The sequence below is a fragment of the Oncorhynchus clarkii genome, chromosome 21 (genome assembly GCF_045791955.1).
Source record: "Oncorhynchus clarkii lewisi isolate Uvic-CL-2024 chromosome 21, UVic_Ocla_1.0, whole genome shotgun sequence".
Taxonomy (NCBI): domain Eukaryota; kingdom Metazoa; phylum Chordata; class Actinopteri; order Salmoniformes; family Salmonidae; genus Oncorhynchus; species Oncorhynchus clarkii.
Window position 1 is genome coordinate 37,503,223 of NC_092167.1, and position 11,085 is coordinate 37,514,307.

At 40.8% G+C, this 11,085-nt stretch overlaps 1 protein-coding gene across 7 annotated transcripts in view; it reads left to right on the forward strand.

Annotated features, from left to right (window-relative positions):
* The window catches only part of LOC139378982 (receptor-type tyrosine-protein phosphatase delta-like), a 579,926-nt gene extending 569,136 nt beyond the window's left edge, over window positions 1-10,790 (forward strand). For all 7 annotated transcript variants that reach the window (XM_071121647.1, XM_071121649.1, XM_071121646.1 and 4 more), the window contains 7 exons: window positions 1,961-2,246; window positions 3,539-3,717; window positions 3,830-3,956; window positions 4,215-4,340; window positions 5,325-5,479; window positions 6,010-6,145; window positions 9,006-10,790. In XM_071121647.1, coding sequence (XP_070977748.1) covers window positions 1,961-2,246; window positions 3,539-3,717; window positions 3,830-3,956; window positions 4,215-4,340; window positions 5,325-5,479; window positions 6,010-6,145; window positions 9,006-9,074 — 1,078 coding nt within the window. In that variant the 3' untranslated portion in view covers window positions 9,075-10,790. The remainder of the gene's footprint in view (window positions 1-1,960; window positions 2,247-3,538; window positions 3,718-3,829; window positions 3,957-4,214; window positions 4,341-5,324; window positions 5,480-6,009; window positions 6,146-9,005) is intronic.
* Window positions 10,791-11,085: the final 295 nt, after the last annotated feature.

Consider the following 11,085-nt stretch of genomic DNA (forward strand, 5'->3'; position numbering starts at 1 on the left):
TAAAACTGTAGCTAGGCCACTCAGGAACATTCAATGTCGTTTTGTATAGTTGGCCTTGTGTTTTAGGTTATTGCCCTGCTGAAAGGTGAATTTGTCACCCAGTGTCTGTTGGAAAGCAGACTGAACCAGGGTTTCCTCTAGGATTTTGCCTTTTGCTTAGCTCTATTCCGTTTATTTTTATCTTAAAAAGCTCCCTAGTCCTTGCCAATGACGAGCACATGATGCAGCCACATCCATGCTTGAAAATAATTTGCGTTGTGTTGGATTTGCCCCAAACATAATGCTTTGTATTCAGGACATAAAGTTAATTTCTTTGCCAAATGTTTTGCAGTTTTATTTTCGTGCCTTATTGGAATATTTGTATTATGTACAGGCTTCCTTCGTTTCACTCTGTCATTTAAGTTAGTATTGTGGAGTAACTACAATGTTGTTGATCCATCCTCCGTTTTCTCCTATTACAGCCATTAAACTCTGTCACTGTTTTAAAGTCACCATTGGCCTCATGGTGAAATCCTTGAGCGGTGTCCTTCCTCTTTGGCAACTGAGTTAGGAAGGACGTCTGTATCTTTGTGACTGGCTGTATTGATACAGCATCCAATTTGTAACTTCACCATGATCAACTGGATGTTCAAAGTAGGCTTTTTAATTGTATTTTTTTATCCACCAATAGGTGCCCTTCTTTGCAAGGCATTGGAAAACCTGCCTGGTCTTTGAATCGGTTTTTGAAGTTCACTGCTCGACTTGGGGACCTTACAGAAAATTGTATGCGTCCATGCAACTTATTATGTGACTTGTTAAGTCAATTTTTGGTCCTGAACTTATTTAGGCTTGCCATAAGTATACTTATTGACTCAAGACATTTCAGCTTTTAATTTTTAATTAATTTGTAAACATTTCTAAAAACATTATTCCACTCTGATATTATGGGATATTATGTGTATGCCAGTGACACAACAACATGGAAAAAGTTAAGGTGTGTGTGAATACTCTAGCTAAACCCTAAACTAATGAAAACAATTGAACATGTTTCATTCACTCAAACTTCCTCTGAAAGTTTCAGTAGTGATTGTTTTAAACCAAAAAACATATTTTCAAACTGTCATCTCAGTAAGAAATGTGCGAGCATGATTGCTTCGCAATATAGCTATCTAGATCGGTTGCCTAGCGACACTCCTCTAGAAGTTCGTAAGACGATATTTGAGAAGTTCGTAAGAAAAATGTGAAATCTTAAGATATTGTTGAGGAATTGCACTTATGAACTTCTTTTTTTTTAAATTAAGCTTCTTAAGTTTTTGTTTAAGTGTTTTGTGAATCTGGGCATGTCCAGACAACTGCAGCCAAAGCCACTCTCCAACTCCCACTGGTTCCGCAGCACCACATCAGATTTGATTACACTCAAAGTCAAAATGGTCAGCACTGCAGCAGCCAAGGGGTTGGCAGCGTGGCCAAGGTGTTAGAGTAGCCAGGGAACTTCTCAGCTCCCCACAGCTGACACAGGGCACCTCTCTCAACATTGAACTGTCACTCATTATCAACCAATGGAGAGTAGTCATTCTCATCATGGGCTTACACAGCACAACAAAGCTATATTGGTTAGGGTTAGGGGGTATAATAAACAAGAACGTTACAATAACATCTGGGGGCAGATTTCAGGAACGACCGTCAACATGACTTGTATCAAGTTGCAACTGCAGAGGAAATCGTGACGCTATTGGCCCGTTATCTCAATAGAGTTCTTACCTCAAAGGTTATTCAAGTGTCTCTTCAGTCAAGCTGGACAAGCCACTAAAACAGTTAGGTCAAGTCATCTATTGTCAATGCGTCTCAAATCAAGCCAATAGCAAGTCAACCTTGTCAGTTCTGACCATTTCCCTCCCTCTTCGTGTGTATTTGGGGACACAGTGCTGAGGTGTGCAGCACAGAATTTTGTCCCTTAAGTGTCGCTTTGCTTTGTCTTTAGTGCCGGGGTTGGCCGCACGGGCTGTTTCATCGTGATCGACGCTATGCTGGAGCGCATCAAGCACGAGAAGACAGTGGACATCTACGGCCACGTGACGCTGATGCGCGCCCAGCGGAACTACATGGTGCAGACGGAGGACCAGTACGTGTTCATCCACGACGCGCTCCAGGAAGCCGTCACCTGCGGCACCACTGAAGTGCCCGCCCGAAACCTCTACGCCTACATCCAGAAGCTGACTGGGATTGAGGGCGGAGAGAACGTCACGGGCATGGAGCTGGAGTTCAAGGTGAGTTGGTCTGCGTTGTATTATTGCCATGGATCTTTTATTTAAAAAAAATTATAATTGGAAAAATCCACACAAAAATGCCATTTATTTTCAAGGGGAATTGTTTTAGTACAGTGCATCTAGTTGTAAAAGTAGCTTGTGCAGGAGGCTTACATGAGTAAGCATGCAATTATAAAAAATATATTGCAAAAGGAATAGATAAACTGATAAAGGGTGCAATGCTACAGACAAACAGCCAACTTAAAGATATTGGACAGCCTGGATGCTAACCCAAGACCAATGTGCTCCAGCTCATATCCTGCTTTATAGTTCCAAAGTGGCCATGCCGACAAAAGAGGAACTAGCTGTATAAAGAAAATAAGAAAAAAAACATTCTAGCAAGCGCCAGTGACTTTTTATGTCCAATTTTGTCGGATCGCAAACTTTAATTTCTTGTATTTACTGAAAGTCAGAGGGTGGTTACATATAGTTTCATGTGAAAACCCCAACCCCCTCGTTCCAACTAACCCACCGGTCATAGTCAGCCAGTCTGCGGTGTGTTATATGTGCTGTATGTAATGCTTTTTGGCCTTGCTTGGTACGCACCCCTAAGAGATGATACAGGTTAGATTACCCATGGCCCTGTCCACATCAGGCTTGCTGCGGCATGAATTTGTTTTGTTTAATCACAACATGCAATTCTTTGCTCCGCACTGCAAATCTGAGGAGCAGCAATAATTCCCTTGATTCTCCTTTACATACTTAAAGGGCAATTCCACCACTTTTCAACCTCGTTTTCATTATCTCCAGCACAATACCAGTGTCTGTCTACATATGTGAAAACGGCAGATTTATACATTTTATAGAAAAAAATATCAAGTAAAAAAGATATACCCGATGACATCATCAAAAGTTGAAACATTTAAAAACTCATTGCCTGTTTAGAAAATCACAATTTTCTTTAACTTTTAATGCTACCCTTTGATGTCAAAGAGAAGCATTTTTGGGGCCTTTCTTCTTATATTTTTAACCACAGATCATAGAAACGCAGTGTTTTCACATATGTAGACACTGGTTTGGTGCTGGAGATGATGAATATGAGGTTGAAAAGTGTAGCCTTTTCACGTTCAGAATGTTTGGCAGCCGAGAACCCATAATCCTACTAAGTCCTTCCCTCACTTTTGCCAGCATTATATTACACAAGCCCCCTGTTTTTAATGTCACCCTCAAGCCAGACACTAGGAAAATAAAGGAGAGAGCTGCATTAGCCAACAGTCACCTAAGGGCAGTGCTTCTTATCTTCCTCTCTGCAGCGTTTAGCCAACACTAAAGCCCATACCTCGCGATTCATCAGTGCCAATCTCCCCTGCAACAAGTTCAAGAACCGCCTTGTGAACATAATGCCATACGAGTCCACGCGAGTGTGTCTTCAGCCAATCCGAGGGGTGGAAGGCTCCGACTACATCAATGCCAGTTTCATAGATGGATACAGGTGAGGAGAGCTTCTTTCAACATGTTGACCAATGTGGTTGAATTATTGAGACTCCTAGTAGTCCACTTCTACCTTGTATTTTGTGATACTGAACATTTTTATATTGTTTCAGGCAACAGAAAGCCTATATTGCCACGCAAGGGCCGCTAGCGGAGACGACAGAGGACTTCTGGAGGATGCTCTGGGAGCATAACTCCACCATCGTAGTCATGCTAACGAAGCTCCGAGAAATGGGCAGGGTATGTCATGCTAAACTATGTTGTTTCTGTGCACTCTGTTGGCCATGCTAACCAAATGTTGCTAATACTTTAACATGATAACATAACTGACAATACATATAGAAATTAACTATGCGAACATGCAAAATAAATTGAATTCAGACCAACAATGGGCCATCGTAAACAGCATGTACAGCCATACTCTGTTGGAATTTCATTGTACCGTATGAGGTAATCTCACTCATGGGGTTTGTTTCTGTTGTTTTTCCCCCGCTGCAGGAAAAATGCCACCAGTATTGGCCAGCAGAGAGGTCGGCCAGATACCAGTACTTTGTGGTGGACCCCATGGCTGAGTACAACATGCCCCAGTACATCCTGAGAGAGTTCAAAGTGACTGACGCCAGGGTAAGTACTATACTGTTGTACACCCGTCTTTTACTGTTCAAACGCTCACTGAGATTTGACAGTGCTACGAAGCATTCCTGACTTTGTAGTTTTTGTCAAAATATATCAGATTCGTTGTTTATTGTGTGGAGTTTGGTCAAACGCATAAATCTGTCTACTTTGAAGTTTTTGTCTTTGAATAACTCTGTTTCATGATAAAAACTTGGCAGCACTCACTACCACTTCTTTGAGCCATTTGATTTTAACGGTTCAGATTGAGACTTGGACTGACAGTTGGCCGACTCCTACTGACCGGGGTTTTTAACTGTAGAGTAGTCCTCAAGCCAACATCTGGGACCCACATCTAATAAGTTGTTTATACCGAACTGGAGGTTTTTAAATGAATATATGCAGAAATATATTTGAGGGAATTATGACATGTGTCAAAGGTGTAAAAACAAATACGGAGCATGGCAGCCTTGAGCCGCTGGGACTTAATTCCATCAAAGGCTTACACTGATAAATGGTGCAGGCTTCTCCTTTGTAGTGTGTGTTACACTGGAACCTCAATGGGATTGCTTCCCCTTATCAAAGGGATACAATATCACTTAAGTAATGCACACCCTCAAAGACAGCTTTTCAAGAGCCTGCCAAAGCTCAGGCACATCAAAGGACTTAGCGTCTTTACTATTCATATTTTAATACAGTCAGGTGAAAATTACAGATATCTTAAGTAACAAACACCTGTCTCTGGTGCTTATAACTTTGTGCCTCGCGGCTCCCTGATTCGTTAATGACCGACATTGATATCTTCAATGGAAAAGCACACAAAAGACAGCGTCATTACTGAGGCATATCGAGATTGTCCGTTTTCTTTTATTCCTCGACTATCTTCTTATGTGGCCTGTTTGTCAAGTGCTATGTACAGGTTGTCTTGACTTCATCCTCTTGGCTTGACGTTCCATTCAAGTGAACACACTGTATTCTCTCTCCCTATTTGTCCAGGACGGACAGTCACGGACGGTAAGGCAGTTTCAGTTTACAGACTGGCCCGAGCAAGGAGTGCCAAAATCGGGAGAGGGCTTCATCGATTTCATTGGCCAAGTTCATAAAACAAAAGAACAGTTTGGCCAAGATGGGCCTATATCTGTCCATTGTAGGTAAGGAGCCACATTCAAAACAATATTTTATGGAGTTTTACATCATTTACAAACAGTTTAAGCAAGTACAATAACAGACCACAACATTTAATGGTATTTAAAAGATTTAGCTCAACTTGCAGTGGAAACAGTGGTGCTTAACTTTGATCTTACCAGGATAAACGATCAGATTAATGATCTATCCAGACATTAAATTAGCTCCCAGACACCCCACAGCAGTCCTGTGAGATATCATGGCAAGTGGGGAACATTAATATATAAACAGTCTAGTGAACAAAGACAAATAATGCAGTTTGTTTATAAATAGTCTAGTCTAGATTGTGTCGTTTTGTCTAGACTGTTGTTTTGTCGAGACTGTGTTTTGTCTGGTCATGTGTTGTTTAGTCTGAGCACGTGTTGTTTTGTCTGGTCATGTGGTGTTGTCTGGTCATGTGGTATTTTGTCTGGTGATGTGGTGTTTTGTCAGGTCAGATTGGAGGTTCTCAGACTGTTTATTTTCTGTCTGATGATCTTTTTATTGTTTCTTGCAGTGCTGGTGTGGGTAGGACCGGTGTCTTCATCACCCTCAGCATCGTATTAGAGCGAATGAGGTACGAGGGCGTGGTGGATATCTTCCAGACAGTGAAAATGCTCCGGACACAGAGACCGGCCATGGTGCAGACAGAGGTGAGATACCCTGTTTACCTGTACTTTACACACCTCTCACCTTATACACTAACTACAGTGCCTTGCGAAAGTATTCGGCCCCCTTGAACTTTGCGACCTTTTGCCACATTTCAGGCGTCAAACATAAAGATATAAAACTGTATTTTGTTGTGAAGAATCAACAACAAGTGGGACACAATCATGAAGTGGAACGACATTTATTGGATATTTCAAACTTTTTTAACAAATCAAAAACTGAAAAATTGGGCGTGCAAAATTATTCAGCCCCTTTACTTTCAGTGCAGCAAACTCTCTCCAGAAGTTCAGTGAGGATCTCTGAATTATCCAATGTTGACCTAAATGACTAATGATGATAAATACAATCCACCTGTGTGTAATCAAGTCTCCGTATAAATGCACCTGCACTGTGATAGTCTCAGAGGTCCGTTAAATGCACAGAGAGCATCATGAAGAACAAGGAACACACCAGGCAGGTCCGAGATACTGTTGTGAAGAAGTTTAAAGCCGGATTTGGATACAAAAAGATTTCCCAAGCTTTAAACATCCCAAGGAGCACTGTGCAAGCGATAATATTGAAATGGAAGGAGTATCAGACCACTGCAAATCTACCAAGACCTGGCCGTCCCTCTAAACTTTCAGCTCATACAAGGAGAAGACTGATCAGAGATGCAGCCAAGAGGCCCATGATCACTCTGGATGAACTGCAGAGATCTACAGCTGAGGTGGGAGACTCTGTCCATAGGACAACAATCAGTCGTATATTGCACAAATCTGGCCTTTATGGAAGAGTGGCAAGAAGAAAGCAATTTCTTAAAGATATCCATAAAAAGTGTTGTTTAAAGTTTGCCACAAGCCACCTGGGAGACACACCAAACATGTGGAAGAAGGTGCTCTGGTCAGATGAAACCAAAATTGAACTTTTTGGCAACAATGCAAAACGTTATGTTTGGCGTAAAAGCAACACAGCTGAACACACCATCCCCACTGTCAAACATGGTGGTGGCAGCATCATGGTTTGGGCCTGCTTTTCTTCAGCAGGGACAGGGAAGATGGTTAAAATTGATGGGAAGATGGATGGAGCCAAATACAGGACCATTCTGGAAGAAAACCTGATGGAGTCTGCAAAAGACCTGAGACTGGGACGGAGATTTGTCTTCCAACAAGACAATGATCCAAAACATAAAGCAAAATCTACAATGGAATGGTTCAAAAATAAACATATCCAGGTGTTAGAATGGCCAAGTCAAAGTCCAGACCTGAATCCAATCGAGAATCTGTGGAAAGAACTGAAAACTGCTGTTCACATATGCTCTCCATCCAACCTCACTGAGCTCGAGCTGTTTTGCAAGGAGGAATGGGAAAAAATTTCAGTCTCTCGATGTGCAAAACTGATAGAGACATACCCCAAGCGACTTACAGCTGTAATCGCAGCAAAAGGTGGCGCTACAAAGTATTAACTTAAGGGGGCTGAATAATTTTGCATGCCCAATTTTTCAGTTTTTGATTTGTTAAAGTTTGAAATATCCAATAAATGTTGTTCCACTTCATGATTGTGTCCCACTTGTTGTTGATTCTTCACAAAAAAATACAGTTTTATATCTTTATGTTTGAAGCCTGAAATGTGGCAAAAGGTTGCAAAGTTCAAGGGGGCCGAATACTTTCGCAAGGCACTGTATACCAAACACTAGGAACACCTTCCTAATTTTGAGTTGTACCCCCCCTTGCACTCAGAGCAGCCTCAATTATTTGGGGCATGGACTCTACAAGGTGTTGAAAGTGTTCCAAAGGGATGATGGCACATTTTGACATCATTGCTTCCCATTGTTGTATCAAGTTAGCTGGATGTCCTTTGGGTGGTGGACCATTCTATTTAGACACGGGAAACTGTTAAGCGTGAAAATCCCAGCAGCATTGCAGTTCTTGACCCAAACCCCTGCTCCTGGCACCTACTACCGTTCAAAGGCACTTACATTTTACATTCACCCTCTGAATGGCACACATGCAAAATACATATCTCAAGGCTTAAAAATCCTTCTTTAACCTGTCACCTCCCTTTCATTTACGCTGATTGAAGTGGATTTAACAAGTGACATCAATAAGGGATCATAGCTTTCACCTGGTCAGCCTATGTCATGGAAATAAACAGATGTCATTAATGTTTTGTACACGCAGTGTATACTATTAACTATTAGGCAGGTAACAACCCACAGCTATTTATAAGTAGTACGTCTCAAAAAGATGTACCATGTGCTGGGTTGAGCAAACAACCAACAACACCACACACTTAGCATTTAAACGGAACACACAGGATTATCCTTGAATTGAAATGACTGCAGTTACCCAGCACAGTGAATTATCAACATAATCTGTGCACTTATCAGGTAGCTACTTCTCTGTTACATGGTGAAGTCAGCAGTCATATTGAGTCAGCAGTCATATTTCCTCTGTGTTTTCACAGAAAGACTGTGTATACAAATTGATGCTCATCAGATACAGAATTCCACTTGCCGTCTACAAAATATCATTTGAATGGATGACAGACAACTGTTTCCAAGATCTATAGAAAAGAAACACAATAGCTTACAAGTGGTTCTCTGAAATTGCTTAAAAGCAGCAATCTTCTACTCTGTGGTGAATTAAGTACATTTTTATTCATCTAATTTCTGAGCAGCAGCAAATGAAAATGTGAACGTGGCGGAGAAAGAGAGAATGATTGAGTCCATGGAAACTAAAGATCATACATATGGAGAGAGACAGAAAATAAAGACAGAGAGATAAACAAATGAATAGGACCTGGTTGGAAAATGGTGACAAACATTTTGGACCAATGACAAATTTTCCTCCTCTCCTTTCTCCTCAGGATCAATACCAGTTCTGTTATAGAGCTGGTTTGGAATACCTTGGAAGCTTTGACCACTATGCAACGTAAGAGTCCCTCTCCCGGAGGAAAAGCAGAAGGCCCTTGGACAACCCCAGCGAGCCTCTCTTCTGAGCCATAATTTCCTGCTTGAGAAAGTACTTCTTAACTCCTAACTAAAGACTCAATTTAGGCCTAGATTCAATCAGATCAAGTGTTAACCGGCGATAGCAGACACCCGCATAGCAGATGTTTTGGCAGTGTCGGAGGTGGAACTGCGTTGGAGCAGTCAAATTGGTGAGCAGCTGCTCTTGCGAGCCTTGTCATGAAGCCACACCCACCCCACTCGCATTAGAAGTTCCGAGCGAGAACGTGTAGGCTATATGGAAATAATTACACTCAAATAGAAAAATCATTAAAGGAAATAATGAGGGTTTCTATCATCAAAATGGAGGTGTAGATTTTATCTCACATTCCAGTGTTCCAACTTGTAAACAAGGCTGCATTGGAATTCTGTTAATGCGACAACATGCAGGCCATGGCAATGCCCACTTTAGGTGTAATGCCGGGAGCCACCTGTGGATTTGACAGCTCTAACGCAGTGCCACCTCCAACACCGTCAAAACAACCACTACACGGATGTTGGCTAAAGCGGATCTGATTGAATTGGGCCCTAAGTGTTAGATGTGAGACACAAAAATTTCAAAAAAATCATAAAGATTATTCCTGGAGGACCAAGTGTTTCCCCAAAACCCATGGAACTCATCCTGACACGGGAAACAGAGAGGGAATCCTGACTGTTGAAGCATCTTATGGAATTATTTTTTTTCTGTTGCTTCAAGGATTCGTCTTGGGTTAAAAAAACTGAAAGAAACACAAACAAAATAAAAACACAACGTACTATTACATCGACAAGTAATGCATCATATTACGAACCACAAGAGAGCGAAATGGAGGCACACAGAATGGCTTAAAACTTGATGCACATTGTAAAGAGACATTTCTGTTCCACAATCAAACGACACAGAGACATCTATCCTTTGAAAAAGAAGACACCAGTGCTTGGTCCACTATGAAAAAAATACCCCGTTTCCTGTCGCAACGTTCATCATTTAAAGAATTGGGGGGGAAAGGGGGAATGTTTAAAGATATATGAAACAAATAAAACCTATTGATTTAGTTTTTTAGTACTTTACTATACAGTTGATATGTGCTTTATTTTAAACTGTGTGAAATTTGATTTCCTTTTTTTATTAACAAAACGTATCACTCGACAAAGTGAATCAAACAAAGTATTTGCGTAATCGTTCACTTTTCTCTTCCGAGTTGTATTTTTTTAAGCTGTAGAACTGTTCTAATGTATGCACCGTCATGCAGAGAAAAGTCTTTGCTCTTTTACTTTTTCTTGCCAATTTTGGGGGTTTGTTTGTCTCAATACGTGCAGTCCTGTATTCACACTACCAAATGTTGACTTTGCTACAGTTTTTTTTTAGTTTTGTCTTATTTGTCCAATATCGGATACACAATAACTTACTTACACACTCATGCGATAAACTGGGGGCTTTGTGGAATCAACAGGGATGAGCAAAGTATGAAGTTGCTGCTACCGATTATCTTAGTTCTTCCATGTTAGAATGAAGGTAAAGATGAGCACCTGATGGATAAGATACGTGATATATACATATTTATGGTATATAGAAGATGACAGATATGAATGATATATGAATTATAATATGATCATAACCTATAACATATGTCTACTGAAATAAAGTACATATATAAAACGAATGGATTGTATATGAAAGAGTCCATAATGAGATGTCTATACTTTGGGGGAAATTAAAAGATTTTTCACTGGAATGCACATCAGTAGGACAAAACGTATTCAGTGCATATTTTCTTGTGCAATAAATAGGTGTATTATGAATGGGGTTCATATGGATACTTTGTTAGTCATGACATTGTTGTGGTGAGGCATGTAGGTGGGGAACGTGTCACTCGACATATCACCAGTGCATTTAGATACGCTCAGAAAGTTTGTAGTTCCATAGCAGGGGGTCGCTTAGACTAAGTCAATGTTCCA